The sequence below is a fragment of the Belonocnema kinseyi genome, chromosome 4 (genome assembly GCF_010883055.1).
Source record: "Belonocnema kinseyi isolate 2016_QV_RU_SX_M_011 chromosome 4, B_treatae_v1, whole genome shotgun sequence".
Lineage (NCBI taxonomy): Eukaryota > Metazoa > Arthropoda > Insecta > Hymenoptera > Cynipidae > Belonocnema > Belonocnema kinseyi.
The window spans coordinates 53,654,772-53,672,695 of NC_046660.1; the positions used below are offsets into that span (position 1 = coordinate 53,654,772).

General features: G+C 22.9%; 1 protein-coding gene across 4 annotated transcripts in view; it reads right to left on the reverse strand.

Annotated features, from left to right (window-relative positions):
- The window catches only part of LOC117172080 (NADP-dependent malic enzyme-like), a 130,007-nt gene that overhangs the window by 28,571 nt on the left and 83,512 nt on the right, over positions 1 to 17,924 (reverse strand). The window contains exons 10-11 of one of the 4 annotated variants that reach the window (XM_033359837.1): positions 16,121 to 16,265; positions 853 to 1,467 (exon numbers count right to left, since the gene is read on the reverse strand). In XM_033359837.1, the coding sequence (XP_033215728.1) occupies positions 1,461 to 1,467; positions 16,121 to 16,265 (152 nt within the window). In that variant the 3' untranslated portion in view covers positions 853 to 1,460. Of the gene's footprint in view, positions 1 to 852; positions 1,468 to 9,778; positions 10,079 to 16,120; positions 16,266 to 17,924 lie in introns of those variants that run through there. The other 3 variants (XM_033359835.1, XM_033359838.1, XM_033359836.1) reach the window with 3 other exon arrangements.

Here is a 17,924-nt window from a genome sequence, read left to right on the forward strand (position 1 = left end):
TTAAATAAAAGCGTTTAATTAAAAATCTGTTACTTTAAACTTATTTTAAAATTGAAAAAAGCTCCGTTTTTAACGTTAAGATCTGTAAATTGTTTAATTTCGAACGAATTCAGAATTGTCTTGTTAAATCATTAATTGTTCCATTTTTAATGCTAGAAACACAGTTAAATTAAAAAATCATAAATTAATTTTTATTTACCGTTGATCAACTTAAAACCTTTATTTATAAAAAATATCAATTTCGAACGCTTTTAGTTTTTAATTGATTAACAAGAATATTTTTTACTCATTTTATATTATTTTTTAGAAGTAGATTTTTTTAATTTGATAAATATCATATCTGAGGGTTAATTTGCTAAAAAATTATTTTCCAATGGCAACCCGTTTACGAAAAAATTTACGTTCTCAAACAAAAATTTGTTTGTTTTAAATTGCATACAATTATCTGCGTAAAAATTGAAATAACGTTTTTTTTCTGCTTGGTTGTAATACAAAATTCGTTTTTTTTTCTGGAATTTTGAACAATTAACAATAAAGTAAAATTACAAAAAGAGTTTTCTACAGTTAAGAAAATTGAAAAACCTATTTTCGACTTTTAAAATTTCAACTTTTGAAAATACAAGAAAAAAGCGAATTTTTTATCAAAAAGAAACTCTAAATGTGTTATATTAACATAATTTTAAATAGAAATTTAATAAATAAACATTTCAATTCATAAAAAATTGTGTGTGGTTAAAATTTTACGTTAAAGAAGTTCAAAAATATAATAATCAAAATCTTTTCCAAGAAATAGAAAATAGAATAAAATTAAATTAAGAGAATAAAAACGGACTCTAGCTTTTTTCAAATAAAAATAAATAAGATAACAATAAAATACAAATAAGATACTTCATCTCGAAAAAGATTTATCAAAATATATTTTGTATTCAGAGTCAGTTACGACTATTTTTCATATTTTTTCGTGAACGGTTCGCCATGGGAAAATAATTTGGCAAATTATTTACAATTTTTAAAAATCCCAAATTTAAAAATGTTAAAATTCGTTAAAATTTTTTAAATTAAAAATGTACGCTTGACAATGAAGCACCACAATATAACATTTTTAAAGTAAAAAAAGTTAACAATTGGAATTAACATTAAAAAAGTGCGTTATATCATGTGATTGGATAGATTTGTCTTCCAAAATTTTTTTAAATTCCCGGATTTCCGGGTTCAGTGGCCACCCTGATGATACGAATTTTCATGTTAGTGTGGTTCGAACGTTGCTTTTAAATTGCAATAAATAATAAGTACATTATCAGTAAAATGATGGTGATAGTTTCTATGACACTTAATAGCAGCTAAATAATCACTTATTATACGGTCGGGCAATCAGAAGTCTTGCCTTTTCACTTCAAATAAATTGATCTAAAAAGCGAGTGTTATTAGCGCATCTTGCTTTCTTTAGACTCGCCAACACATCATAATCTGTTAAGGGGAAAAAATTGTTATTCACGTAGAGCTTTCCATTTTTTTTTACTATAAAAAACGACAGTAAAATAGGTTTTCTTTTTCAGGGCAATTATAACTCTTTTCGGGTCATTTTCAGAAAAAAAAGTCTCTTACAATTCTGTTTAATTTAGACTAGTCCTTTGTTACAATTTTAAATGTAAAATATTTTATTTCGTTAAATTATTTTTAAATAATCAAAATAGGAAGAGACTTTATTTTCCGAAACGAAAATGGATTTGGCAAAATGTCCATGCGATGAAAAAAAGATGTGTTTAGTGAGAGATAGACAAGAAATATTTCGGAATTGGAGAAGCTTCCCAAGTTTCGCATGCAGAACTGAAATAAATTTAAATTCTTCCAATCAAATTCTCAATATTTATACTTTTTTGTTTCAAAATTCAAATTCTTCGAAGAATTTACCGCAATAAAATTAGAAATAAAACCAGTCCCTTTTTAGAGTCTCTACCCGAAGGATTTAAATAATTTTATACGATTTTTAAAGGTTTAAAACGATTTCTGAATATTTAAAAATATTTCTGATTTGGAACTTAAAATTATTATTATTTTTATTATTATTATTATTATTATTATTAATATTATTATATTTAATTAATTATAATTATAATTCAAAATTATAATTATGATTATTTACAAAATTTTCTATTACAATTCAGAAATATAGTATTTTATTTTTCTAAAAATAGGATGAGAGAAGTTAAAAATTGTGACGAATTCTGACTTCGAACAAAGATTTTTTTAAAATTAGATTATCCTAAATCAGAACAAATTTTTTTCCAACATTTCCATGCCATGTAAAAAAATTACCTGATCCAAAGTAAAAAATTATTATTCTGAAAGGAATTTTCTGTTCTAGAGTGAACCCGAAATAAAAATTAGAATTCTTCACGGAAATTCCCAGTTCTAACTGATAATTTTAAATCTTTTGAAAAATTACCCGTCTCAAGGTCAAAATTCTATTTTTTTGCCAAGATTTCCTGCCCAAAATCAAAATTCTATTTTTGTCGATTACGATGCGATACGAGATTCCTTGGCCCACAGTCAAAATTATTTTTTTGTAATTTAAGGGAATTTCTTGTTCCAAAATCAAAATTTTAGTTCTTAACAAAATTTCCTAATCTAAAGTGAACCCAAAATAAAAATTGTAATTCTTTTTAGGCACTTAATTTGATTATTATGGTTAAAAATGAATCTATTTATTTGGAAGTGGATCTAATTTGTTAAAAATTCATTTATTTGGTTGATGATTTATCATTTTAGTTGAAAAATGTTTTTTTTTTCTTCAAAATTACATTATTTTGTTGGGAATTATGTTTTCCAGAAGAAAATTAATTGCTTTGACTGAAAAATTACTCGTATATGTTTGGTTCAAAATTTATCTTCTTAAGTTGAAAAATCAAATATTTGGTTGAAAATTAATTGTTCTTTGTTTAAAATTCGTTTATTTTGGTACAAAATTCACCGTATTCATTGAAAATTGATCTTTTTAGTTGAAAATTAGTTTTGTTCTTATTTAGAATTAATTTGTTAGACTGAAAATGTAACTATTCGGATTTTTGTCGAAAATTTATCTTTTTGGATTAAAATTTAATCTTCTTGGTTGAAAATTTTATTATTTCATTGCACATTTATTTTGATTTTATTGAAAATTAGGTTTTTTACTGATAATTAAATTATTCTATTTTTAGTTGGAAATTCAATTTTTTTATTAAAAATTAGCTGTTTTTTTTAGTTGAATTAGTTTTTTTTTTAGTTTATTTTGGTAGAAAATTCATTCTGTTGGTTGAAAATTGATCTTTTTAGTTGAAGATTAGTTTTGTTCTTATTTAGAATTCTATTTTTAGTTGAGAATGTATGTATTTGGTTAAAAATTAGTTTTTTTAGTTGAAGATAGATAATTTTAGTTGAAAATTCACTTAAACTATTCCATTTTTGGCGAAAAATTTAGCTTTTTTGATAAAAATGTAATCTTTCTGTTTTGTAGAAAATTGAACTATTATATATTTTTTGTTGAGAATTCATTTCTTTGGTTGAAAAAAATAGTTAAAAATTCATTTTTTTAAAAAGAAAAATCATCTTTTGGTTTGAAAATTGCACTAGTTGGTAAAAAATTCAAATTTTTGGTTGAAAAATCATTACTGTAATAAAAAATTATTTTCTTTTTTCTAACAGCAAATTGAAATATTATAGTTTTGGTTTGTTAATTTATCTTTTTCAGTCGAAATTTTATATATTTTATTGAAACTGTATCTTTTTTTGGTAGAAGATTCATCTTTTAGGTTTAAAATTGCTTTTTTTAGAATTAATTTTTTTCTTTAAAAATGTATTGTTTTCACTGAAAATTTAATCGTATTTTTGGTTAAAAAATCATTTTTTGGACGAAAAAAAACAAACTATTTTGTTGAAAATTCGTTTTGTTTTTTGTTCGTCGAAAATTTATTTTTCTAATATTTTAACTATTCTAATTTTGGTTGAAAGTTGATCTTTCTCAGATGAAAATTCATGTACATTTTTGAAAACATGCATTTTTTGTTAGAAAATTAATCTTTTGGGTAAAAGATTCGTCATTTTGGGTAAAAGTTAATTTCTTAGGTCCAAAATTTATCCTTTTGATTTAGGAACTCAACTAAAAAGGTTTGAAATTTATTTCGATTTTGACTTATTTTATTATTTAAATTAAGCGCTCTTTCCAATTGTTTTGAAGCAATACATTTTTCTGCGAAATTCAAATGATGTAATTTTTATTAATAAAGACCGAAAATACGATTTTTTAAATCCTAATTCAAATTTTGTTAGAAATTATTTTTAAAAATTTGCTGTTCCAACTCAGAACTAGAATAATAAAATATATGAAATCATTTTTAATTTGAATATTAGTACTTTCGCAAGAAAAATGCCAATCATTGAATCGTATTCCCGGGCATTTCCCGGTTTTCCCGATTTCTCGAACAGGTAGATAGCCTACTCTCATACAAGCTTTAGATAAATCGGAAACCCATTCTTTCAAGCATGCGAAAACGAACCACTCATTCGAAAGTGAAGAAGATAGTCGAATTTGAAAATCAAGTCCTAAATTAAAATTTAAAACTTAATAAAATTGAAATTAATTTTTTTCAAATCGTGTAAATAATCGCCAAATTCGTGATATAAATTAATATATTCAATAAAATTGTACAAAAAGTTGTAGAGAAAATGCAGCTAGTAATAAAATATTTTTGAGGTAGAGGAAAAATTAAATTAGGATGATTAGATTGAATTTGGAAGTTGTCTTTAGGATCACAGCAGACATCAAACAACGAAAAATTAGGGTATCTATGAAACAAGGACGGTGCGTTAATTGTTTTTTGTTTTTTTCTTTTACTTTGATTTAGCAAATATCGAAGATTTTCATAGAAGTCTATAATTAATTTTTAATTTCTTTAGCACCTCGTAATTTTTTAATTGGATGAATTAGAAAAATATTTTTTTTTTAGTTAATTATCGTTTATTAGAAGTATAGAAGTAATACAAATGCCGATTTTAAGGTTGCTATGGATCACGCAATTTATAATTCAGAAAGTAATTTCATTATTTTGTTGAATAATCAATGATTTTGTTAAAAAATTATTTTTTTCGATTGACAATTCATCTGTTTTATTGATAATTCGTCTTTTAGGGTTGAAAATTCAACTTTTTTTTTAGAAAATTCGTAATTTTTACCGAAAAATTCAAGATTTGAAGACATTTTTTTTTATTCATTAAAAAAATTTTCTTGGTAGAAAATTAAACTCGTAGAAAAAAATCGGCTTTATATTTTAAAAATTAATCTCTTATCTTAGAAATTTTCGCTTTCTTGGTTAAAAATGCAAATGTTTGCTTGAAAAATAATATTTTTTGGTTCAGGATTGAACTTTTTTGTTAAAAATTCGCTTTCTTAGTTAAAATTACATATTTTTTAAGGAAAAAATAACTTCTATTTTTGGTTGAGGATTGATCTTTTTTAGTTGAAAATTAATGTATTTTATTGAAAATTCGACTTTTTTGCATGATTCTTCAACAATTTGATTGCAAATTAATATTTTTGTTAAAAATTATTCTACTTTTGCTTAAAAATTTTGTTTAAAATTCGTCTTTTTAATAAATTTTTTTACTGAAAATATAATTATTAAAAATTTGGTTGAAAATGTTATCTTTTTTATTTGCAAAAATGCATGTATTTTGTTAAAAATTCGAATTTTCTGATTAAAGATCCAGCATTTAGATTTATCGGCAATTAAATTTGTTGTTAAAAATTCATATTTTATGGTTGAAAACTCCACTCCTTTTCCGTAGAAAATTAATTTTTTGGTATCAGAATTCAATAATTTTGTTGGAAATTAACTTTTTTGTTAAGACCTTGTATCTGTTTTTTATTAAAAATTAAAATACATTTGTTGGAAATCTTAATCTTCCAAATTCAACATTTTTGTTAAAAATTCAATATTTTGTTGAAAACAAAAATATTTTGGGATTGAAAACTCAATTGTTTTGTTGAAAATTTTAATTTTGGCTTGAAAATTCAACATTTTGAATGTTTTTTAAAATTTATTGTCTGAGAAATCCTTCTTGATTACAAATTTATCATTTGGTCTGAAAATTAATCTGCGTTGGTTAACTATTCAACTAGCTTGTTAAAAATGCGTATTTTTTAAATTAATTCCACTGTTTCTGATTAAAAATTAAAATATTTTTGGCAGGCATATCAACTATAAAATTTTTTGTTTAAGAATTCACGTTTTTTTATTGAAAATTCATTTCTTTGATTGAAAATTTTATTATTTCGTTGAAAATTCTTTTGGTTAAAAATTAATTGTTTTAACTGAAAATTTAATTATTCCATTTTTGAATAAAAATTGATGCTTTTGAGTTGAAAATGTAATTATTTTGTTGAAAATTCTTTTTTTTTGTTCAAAATGAATTTTTCTTACTTAAATTTTTTTGGTGAAAAATCTACTATTTAGTTAAAAGTACATATATTTAACGAAACAGACAGGGAATTTTAGAATTGGGATTTTGTAGCAATCCTGCAATGTATAATTTTCAAGATTAAATACATAACAATATACCAAAATAGTAATAATTTACGACAGAACTTACTTCATCTGAACTGAGTATTTATTTTTTTCACAGCAATTGGAAATTAATTAAATTTCACTAAAATTTAGGTCCTTTTTGTAAATAAAAAATAAAAATTGTGCATGCATTAAAACAAATAAAATTCAACATCAAAAGTTAACAAAATTACACCTACAAAGTAGTTTTGTTTTTGGTTGAAATCACAGATTTTTCAAGTTAATATAAATAATAATTTGTTATCACGAAATGACGAATTGAAACCATTTTTCATGCTGGTATCAATTGTTCTCCGCAGTTTTAGATCAAGCAATGGAGTACATGCATTTGTAAAATTCTCAGTTCACAGTGCAAAAATGTTTCAAGTAATTCATGAGCTGATCCACAAAATTTTTCCATTTTTGGTTAAAAATAAATCTTTTTTAGACCACAAATTCAACTTTTTGGTTGTAGATAATTAATCTTCTTGGTTGAAAATTCACTATTTGACTAAAAATATATGCATTTGGTTAAAATTTCGTCTTTTTTTAGAAGAAAATCAATTTTCTTATTCAAAATGCCACTTTTTTGTTGAAATTTCAAATCCTTGGTTGATAGTTGAACTAATTTTTTAAATATCAATTTTCTTTATTGAAGATTCATAATTTTAGTCGAAAATTAAATTTTTTCAAATTCATATTTTTGTGTCGAAAATTTAACTATTTTGTGAGAAAAAACCGTTTTTCAATGCAAATTTAACTATAACATTTCTTGTTAAAAAGTGATATTTTTTAAATTAAAAATTCAATTAATTGATTGAAAATTCGTATTTTTCGGCAGAAAATTAATCTGATTTGGTTAAAGATTCAATTATTTTGTTGAAAATTCCTCTTCCTTGGTTAAATTCAATGGTGATTTATGTAAAATTAAAATCTTTTTTGGTTGAAATATCAAATGATATATTTTTTATCATCCACTCATCTCTTTAGGTTGAAAATTAAACTCATTGTTAAAAATTGAACTCCTTGTTTAAAAATTCATTTTTTTTTAGCTTGAAAATTCATAATTTTAGTAGAAAATTCATCTCTTTCATTAAAAATTGAACTTCTTTATTGAAACTTTCTTCTTGCAAGGCGCAAACTATTTTTTTTTTACTGAAAATTTAATTATTTGGTTGAAAACGATCTTTTTCGTTGAAATTTCATATTTTAGAGTTGAATATCTAATTATTTTGTAGAAAATCAGTCTTTTCACGTTGAAAATACAACAAATTGATAGAAAATACAAATATTTAGTCGAAAGTTCAATTTTTGTATATAAATTTGTAATTTCCTGTTGAAAACTTGACTCTTGTATAGAAAAAACCGCTTTTCAATGCAAATTTAACTATACCATTTCTTGTTAAAAAGTGGTATTTTTTAGATTAAAAATTCATTAATTGATTGAAAATTAGTCTTTTTTGGTAGAAAATTAATCTGATTTGGATGAAGATTCAATTACTTTGTTGAAAATTCCTCTTCTTTGGTTAAATTCAATGGTGATTTATGTAAAATTAAAACCTTTTTTGGTTAAACTATCAAATGTTATATTTTTTATTATCCGTTCATCTCTAGGTTGAAAATTAAACTCCTTTGTTAAAAGTTGAACTCCTTTCGTAAACATTTTTTTTTTGCTTGAAACTTTCTTCCCTCAAGGCGCAAATTATTTTTTATTTTACTAAAAATTTAACTTTTTGGTTGAAATTTTATATTTTAGAGTTGAAGATCTTATCATTTTGTAGAAAATTAGTCTTTTCACGTTGATAATGCAACTATTTAGTCGAAAGTTAAATTTTTGTTTATAAATTCGTATTTTCCGGTTGAAAATGCGACTGTTGTGTAAAAAAGTTCGCTTTTCTAGATTGAAAATGATTGTTTTTCAATTCAAAATTTAATTTTTTTAAAATCAATCTTTTATAAAGCAGCAATTCCATTATTTGGCTGAAACCCTTTTTTTTTAGAAAATTCATCTTCTTGGTTGAAAATTGAACTGTTTCGTTGAAAATACGTTTTTTTGTGTTGGTTAAATTTAATCGTCTTATTTAATTTAATAGTCTTAATTAAAATTAAAATATTTTGGTTGAAAATTGAAGGATTATATTTTTTGTTAAAAATGCATTGTTTTGGTTGTAAATTCACAGTTTTAGTAAAAAATTAATCTCTTTAGATAAAAATTTAACTTGCTTCTTGAAACAAACCTTTTTTTGAGTAAAAATTAATTTGTTTTGATTAAAAAATGAACCATATAGCCGAAATTTCATATTTTCGGCTTGAAAATTAAGATTTTTTGGTGTAGAAAATTGATTTTTCTTGACTTGGAACTTGAACAGTTGGGTAGAAAATGTAACTGTTTTGTAAAAGATTCGTTTTTTTTATTGAAAATTATATTTAAAAAAATTAAAATTTAACTATTCCATTTTTATTAAAAAATTAATTACTATTCGGTTAGAAATATATATTTTTTTTGTTAAAAATGCAGCTTGTTTTGAAAAAAATAATCTTCTTGGTATAAAATGTAACTATTTTGTTAAAAGTTTTTTTTTCGTCTTTTTTAGTAGAAAATTAATCTTCTTCATTTAAAATTAATCCTTTTGGTTGCAAATGTAATTATTTGATTGAAAATTCAACTATTTTGTAGAAAGCTTGTCTTATTATCTTAAAGATTATACTATTTGGTTCAAAATTTATATAAATTGTTGAAAATTCATTTAGTATATTAAATAATTAAGCTCCTAAGTTCAAAATTCTACATTTTGAATAAAAATTGGTTTTCTTTGCTGACAGAAAAATCCTTTTTTTAGGATTCAATTATTTGGTTGGAAGCTCGTATTTTTTTATTCAATTCACCTGATTTTTTAAAAAATAAAAATCTTCCCTCAGTTAAAATATCAACCATTCGTACGTCGTCTAAAATAAAAAAAAAGGAAGTAAATTAGGGTCTGAATAATCAAATTTTGAATTTTCTTTCTTATCTGGATCCGCCCTTGAAGCAATTTAAAAGTAAAAAAGGAAAGAATTAAAGTTCAGCAGACAAAAAAATTTATAAAAAATATAGTTTAAAGCATTTTTGCTATCGTGACTTGAGGACATTACAATGAACTAATTAGTTTACATAAGAAGAAAATTGTTTAACAGGCTCAATCACACATAATAGTACATACATTCTTTCTATAGACTTTCTTTTTGCTCAGAGATTGAAGCAGAAGTGCAGTTTGTATTAGAAATAGTCAATAAATGAATGAATAAATAGATTATTATATCGATAACAATAATTAACAGTCAACAGTGACAATAACAGTTAATATTTTCCTAAATTTACGGGCCACTGCCAGATTTTTTTGGGTATTTTTGTTATATATATATACATAAACCATTCTTGAAACAGTGATAAATATTTCAACTTTTCATCCGCTGGAAATGGTTACAGTTGTTTTAAGTCATGATGTAATGATATAGATTCTCTGAAAAAGACAATTCGAGATTCAGAAGACCAGATGAATGAAGTGGCGGTGACAAGATGTAGGAAAATTCTCCAGGGTGGCCGAAAAACACTTCATTTTCAAAATTCCCTGATTTTTTTCTGACTGATTTTTTATTTCCCGAGAGTGAAAAAAAACAAATTTTGAATTTAAATTTGTATAATTATTTATTTATTATTGTCAGAACTGCCACACTCAAAAAGTAAATAAAAATTATGCATATTGATAATGTGACTAATGTTCTTTTGCATTTAAAAGAATTCAGAAGAATTCGAATCAGACTTCAAACAATTCCAATTAAATTCGAAAGAATGCAAATGAATTTGGAAGACAAATTTAAAAAAAAAAATATATATATATATAATCTAGTTATTTGAGTAAAATTGGAGTGAATCTAGAGAAATTGAAGGGAAATGAGAAGAATTCGATTAAATGAATACAAATTCAAGGTGCATTTTAAAGAAATTCATGTGAAATGAAAATAATTTAAAAATTCATAGAATTTATTTATAAGAATTTAAGGTTTAAAAGACTTCGAGATTAATTTAAAAAAATTAATTGAATTGAATAGAATTGAATAGAATTGAATGAATTTAGAAGCATTCACTTGAATTAAAATAATTCAATATAATTCCAAAGAATTTAAAAGAATTCACGTTGAAATATTTCCTGAAATTCTGGAAAATTTAGTAAAATGCCGAATTGAAATTTCATTGAAGTCCTCGAAAATCCTCTATAATTTATTGCAATATTTTTAAATACTTTAAAACCTATTGAATTTTTTTCTTCAAATCCCCTAAAATAATTAGAATGCTTGAAAATCCCTGGAAATTTTTTTACTCTCTGAAAAATGCCTTAGAATCTTCTACAATTTCTAGAATATTTCAAATCCTTTGAAATCCCTTCAAATTCGAGAAATCAATGGAAAATTCCTTGAAATCTTTTAACATTCTCTAAAACATTTAAGAAACTGTAAAATATTTAAAATCTCTAGAAACTTCTACAGTTCTTGAAAATGCCCTGAAATAATTAACGAACTCCAAAATATTTCAAATTCTTTTTAATCATTTTAAATTATTAAAATCAATGAAAAATTCCCTAAAATATTAAAAATCTTTTGAAATTTTTTAAAATTACTATAAAATTTAAATACTTTAAAACATTTAAAATTCTTTGAAATCCCATTAAATTACTTTGAAATACCTTTGGAAAGCCCTAAACATTTCCTTGAAACCCCTTCAAATTACTAAAACCACTCAAACATTCCTTGGAATATTTTTAAGTATTCTAAAATCTTACAACATTTTTAAAATCATTGGTAATACTTTGAAGATTTGTTTGGAATCATGCATATCCTTGAAAAACTCTAGAAATTTTTTAAATCCCTATAAAATTAGTTGCAATCATTTTAAAATGCCCTAAAATATTCCAAATATGTTGGAATCACTTCAAACAATTGAAAATCTATTACAAATTCCTTGGAATATTTTTAAATTTCCTAAAATATTTCAAAACCTTTAAAATCTTTTAAAATTCCTTGACATTTTTAAAACTCTGGAAAATTCCTTGAAATTAAAAAAAAATTCAATATCTTTAAAACCTTTTGAATTCCTTTAAATTATTGAAATAAATTAAAAATTTCTTGGAATATTTTTAAATATCCTAAAATATTCGAAAATCTTTGATTACCTTCAAATTCTTATATAAATATTGAAATATATTCAAAAACCTTGAACTTTTTTTAAACTCTAAAAATGCCTTCGAATTTTTTAACATAAAATTTTTCAAATCCTTTGAAATCCCTTGAAAAAATCAAATCCTTGCATACCTTTTGTAATCTCCTAAAATCTTATAAAACCCATTAAACTTTTTTAAAGCCCTTGAAAATTCCTTGCAGTTTAAAAAAATACCATAAAGCCTTTAAAGCCTTAAAATATTTTTAATAATTTAGATTCCTTTGAAATCCCTTGAACCTTTTAAAAGCTCTTTTAAATTTTTTGGAATCACTTCAAATTATTTGAATATATTTAAAAAGATTTTTAAGATATTCCACATCCTTTAAAATGTTTTGAAATTCATTAAAACTTATTATTTAAAATTTCCTGGAAGTTTAAAAAATATCCTAACATCTTTAAAATCTATTGGAATCACTTAAAAAGTGATTGAAATCTATAAAAAACTTTACTGGAATCTTTTAAAATTAGATACTTAGATAAATTAGATTCTTTAAAAAATATTTAAATGTATTAAAAATTTCTTAGAATGTTTTTGAATGCCGTAAAATGTTTTTAATCTTTTTAAATTTATTGAAATCACTTCAATTTATTGAAATATATTAAAAAATACCCTTACTATATTTCAAATCGTTTAAAATCTTTTGAAATTCCTTTTAAACTTTTTAAAGCTTATTAAAATTTCTTGGAAATTAAAAAAAATCACCAGATTTATTGAAATATTCCAAACATTCAATATCTTTTAAAGTAACCTAAAATAATTCAAATTCTTTGAAATCTTTAATAATCCTTTACATTTTTTTGAAGCTCTTGCAAATTCCTTCAAATTATATTTGATATATTAAACTTAAAATCCTTTGAAATCCCTTGAAACTTTTCAAAGTTTCTTGGACGTCTTAAAAATATCCTTAAATCTTTAAAATCCTTTGGAATCACTTAAGATTGATGAAACCTCAAAAATTCATTGAAATCTTTTAAAATATCCGAAAATATTTGAAATCCTTTAAAATATTATTAAATCACTTAAAATTTTTAAGTAACCGTGGATTAATTCTAAAAAACTGACTTTTTTCAAAATCTTCGAAAATATACATTTTGCTTGAAACTTTTTGAAATCTTCTTAAGATTTAAATTATTTTTTAATCTTTTAAGAACTTCTGAATATCTCTCTCAAACTTACTCGATTTTTCCTAAAAAATTTTAACCTTGCAAAAATTTGTACAACTTTTTTTGAAATTTTAGGAAATTAATTTTTTGAAAAAAATTTTGTTCTTGAAATCTTTCAACATTCTTAAAAAGCTTATAATTTTTTTTCAAAATCGTCAAAAATCTGCATTGTATTTTAAATATTCAAAAAATTATGCATAATTAAATATTTGCCGTAACATTTTTTCGGAAATTTTGTTTTTAATGTTTTCAAAACTACTGAGAATTTAAATTATTTTTTGATCTTTTAAAAATTTCTTATTTAAATTTTCCAATAAATCTTTTTCAAGTTTCTCTCCCTTCAAATTCTTAAAAACTATTTTTTTCGAAATCCTTAAAAATCGGCATTTTGTTTTAAATGTTTTGAAATCTTTTTTGGAATACAAATGTTTTCGTTTTTTTTCAAAACGTCTAAATGCATATCTCTTAAACTTACTCCAGGTTTTTTTTACAATTTTTTAATGGTTCAAAATGTTGCAATCTTTTTTGAATTTTTATAAATAATTTCATTTTCTCATTAATCTTTTTAACAAAATGTTTTAATTAGCTGAATTTTTCACATGTTTTTGTAAATTTTATGAAATCATTTAAATTTTACAATACATTTTTTTTCAAAATCTTCAAAAATCTAGATATTGTTCCAAATATATATTTTTTAATTTTTCAGTTAAATCATTGCTTTAAAATTTTCCAGATTCTTTTTTTTACAATTTTAGGAATATATTTTTTAATATTAGATTTTTTAAATAAAAAATCATTTTCAATTTTTCTGAGAAGCTTCAGAAATTCTTTTAATTATTTTGAAAGATTCCAAAATACTTAAAAAGCATGTTCTAATTTTTTTCATAATCTTTAAAAATCTACATTTTGTTTAAAATATAAAAAAAATTCTACATAATTAAATTATTGCCTTGGAAATTTTTACAACTTTTTTTGATAGTTTAGGAAATTATTTTTATTTTCCCATAAACCTTTCTAAGTTTTCCCATAATTCTATTGAAACAAATTTTATTCTTAAAATATTTGAATATTCTTAAAAAGCTTATAATTCTTTCTTCAAAATCTTCAAAAATCTACATTTTATTTTAAATATTAAAAAAATTCTGCATAATTAAATAATTGCCGTAACATTTTTTCGGATTTTTATTTCACAATTTCGGAAATATTTTTTATTATCAATTTTAAAAAATGAAAAATCATCTTCAATTTTCCCAGGAATCTTAAGAAATGCTTGCGATGCTTTTCAAACCTTACAAAATTCTTAAAAAGTGTTTTTTTCGAAATCTTCAAAAATCTACATTTTGTTTTAAATATTTGGTAACCTTATCAGAATTTAAATTATTTTTTATTCTTTTAAAAGCTTCTCATTTAAATTTTCAAATGAATCTTTTTCAAGTTTCTCCCATTCAAAATTCTTAAAGACTGTCTTTTTTCGAAATCTTCAAAATTCTACATTTTGTTTAAATATTTTGAAATCTTCTCAGAATTTGAATTATTTTGTAATCTTTTAAAAACTTCTTATTTAATTTTCCAATAAATCTTTTTCAGATTTATTGGAAAATTAAATAAGAAGTTTTTAAAAGATTAAAAAAAAATTTAAATTCTGAGAAGATTTCAAAACATTTAAAACAAAATGTAGAATTTTCAAGATTTCGAAAAAAGACAGCTTTTAAGAATTTTGAAAGGGAGAATCTTAAAAAATATTCATTGGAAAATTTAAATAAAATATTAAAATAAATTGAAATAAGAAGCAAGTTTCTACCATTCAAAATCCTTCAAAACTGTCTTTTATAAATCTTCAAAAATCTACACTTTGTTTTAAAAGTTTTGAAATTTTCTTTGGATTTTAATTGTTTTCGTTTCTCTTCAAAGCGCCTAAATACATATCTCTTAAACTTACTCAAGGTTTTCTACAATTTTTTAATGGTTCAAAACTTTGCAATCTTTATTAAATGTTTATCATTTATTTCATTTTTCTATTAATCTTTAAAAAAAATGTTTTTCCCTTGAAAACTTTCAAAATTTGCAAAAAGCTTATAGGTAATTTACCAGATTTTTTCTAAAAATGTTTCAATTACCTGAATTTTTCACATATTTTTGTAAATTTTATGAAATCATTTAAATTTTACAATACATCTTTTCCATTTATTTTTAAATTTTCTCTCTTTCAAATTCTTAATAAGCTTCTAATTTTTTCTTCAAAATCTTCAAAAATCTACATATTGTTTCAAATATTTTTTTAAATTTTGCAGTTAAATAATTGCATTCAACTTTACCAGATTATTTTTTTACAATTTTGGAAATAAATTTTTTGATATAAAAATTTTTACATAAAAAATATTTTTCGATTTTTCTGGGAAGCTTAAGAAATTCTTTTAATTATTTTTAACGATTCCAAAATTCTTAAAAAGCTTCTTCTAATTTGTTTTTGATAAGCTTCAAAAATCTACATTTTGCTTCAAATATTTTTTAAATTCTACATAATTAAATGATTGCCTTAAAATTTTCCGGGATGATTTATTGACAATTTTTCAAATGTTTAAATTTTACTTCCTAGTGAAATAATCTTAACAAATTCACTCAAAAGTTATATGAAAAAAAAGTGACTGTGTGTGTGTCAGCCCTGATTATTCTTCACCGTTTTTTTTTTGTTTTAAATCTCTGACTTTTCCCTGATCATAAAAATTCCCTTACCTGTGGCCACCCTGATGTAGAGAATGCTCATGATCATTTCATGAAACAAATATAAAAAATAAAAAAAAATAAAATAAAAATTACTCCTCTCCCAAAAACTTTTTGCTGGATAAAAGTTTGCTGAAAAGTCCCAAATTCCCAATTAGGCCTGTGAAATATATGTTTAGGTGCAAATTGCGAAAAGTATGAAGCAGTTAGGAAACATTGGTGATGAAGATAAAAAGCAAAAAAAAAAAAGTGATGCAGCGAAGCAAAAAAGAATGACTTATATACGATGCACTTGATAGAGAAATAAGTGAATTAGGGCTGATTTTTGGGCACTAAATATGAAAAATTGATCAATTCTTGCAAAGTTTTTGTTTTACAGTCGAAAATTGTTGAATTTACTTACTTTTCTGGAAGAGTACGAGGCAGGGCAGCGTCCCCAGGCCACTCGTAGAATTTCGGCAGGGGACTGTCATAGTTTGCGTTGTACATTTTACTTACGATAAATTGTCTTTTGTCTTTTGGTTCGGGGTACTCACTAGCCAAACCATCTGCAAGATGACGTCGAATTTTTGAATTTATAAATGGTAGCAAAATAGTTTCATGCTATTTTTCAAAACGAGAACATGAAATAACAACAAAAATGTTTATTTACAATTAATCAGTTGACTTTTTTAACAAAGTATTTCAATTCGCAGTTAAAAAAAAAACATTTTTACAACAAAAAGAATTGTTAATTTTATTTTTTAACCAAAAAACGAACTTACAACTAAAATTATGAATCTTTGACGAAAAAAATGAAATCTGAAACAATTCGTTCAACTTTCAACCAAGTAGTGGAATTTTTAATAAATCATTTTTTTTTGTTCAAAATTCTACTTTTTGGTTACAAATTCTACTATTTAATTGACGATTTAATTATTCTGTTGAAAATTAAAGTTTTTTGTTAAAAAGTAATCGTTTTTGGTCGAATATTTATATTGTTTGGTAGAAAATTAATATTTTTTGGTTGAAAATTAATTCTTATGATTTAAATTGTCTATTATTGTATTTATGTTTAAGAAATAATTTCTTTGAATTAAAAAACATACTTTTTGTGAAAATTCAACGATTGTTTATAAAAAAATTCAGCCTTTTTGGCCGAAAATTTATACTTTTGTAAAAAATGCATATTTTTTATTAAAAATTTATCTTTTTTGATTGAAAATTAATTCCTTTTATTTGAAAAGTCTATTATTGTATTTTTGTTTAAGAAATAATCTTTTTTACTTAAAAAACATACTTTTTGTGAAAATTCTACGATTTTTTTGAAAAAGTCATAGTTTTTGGTCAAAAATTTATACTTCTGTAGAAAATTTCTATTTTTTGGTTGAAAATTTATTTTTTGAGGGAAAAATCTTTTTTTTTTAGTTTTGTTACAAATTCACATTTTCTGTTAGATTTAATCTTTTTTATTGAAGTGTAATATATTATATTTTTGGTGTTTAGTTCAAAACTCCACAAATTCGTTGAAAGTTTAATTATTTGATTGAAAATTCCACTAGTTTCTTAAAAAGTCACCTTTTTTTAAATTAATCTCTTGGTTCCAAAAACATATACTTGGTTAAAAATTTATCTTTTTTTAGTGAAAGTTAGTTCTTTTGATCAAAAACAAAAAAGTATCATATTTCTGTTCCAGAATTAATCTGAATCCCACTATTTTGTTAAAAAGACATATTTTTTTGTCGAAAATTCATACTTTTTGGATTGAAATTTCTCTTTTACTTGAAAAATCGTCTTTTGGGTGGAAAATTAAACTATTTGCTAAAAAAAAATCACATTTTGGATATAAAATCCGTCCTTTTGGTGTAAAAATCCTCATTTGTTGTTAGTAAAGTCATATTTTTAGATGAAAATTCGTCTTCCTTGCTTAAAAATTAATCTGGCTTGTAAAATATTCATATTTTCAAATTAAAAATTATGTTTGAAAATGCAACTCTTCCTGGTTGAAATTTAATCTCCTCCGTTTGAAAATTCGATCATTTGGTTCAAGATTCGTCGATTAGGAAAGTGAAATAAAAACCGTATTAGGTGTGCAAGTTGTAATTTTGAATAAAATGTTACTTTTTCAATTTAAAAAAAGATGACAAAAGATGAGAAACCCAAAAATAGGAGAAAAAGGTGACAAATTCCTAAAAAAGGTGAAAATTCGCGAGGAAATTGAAAATAGG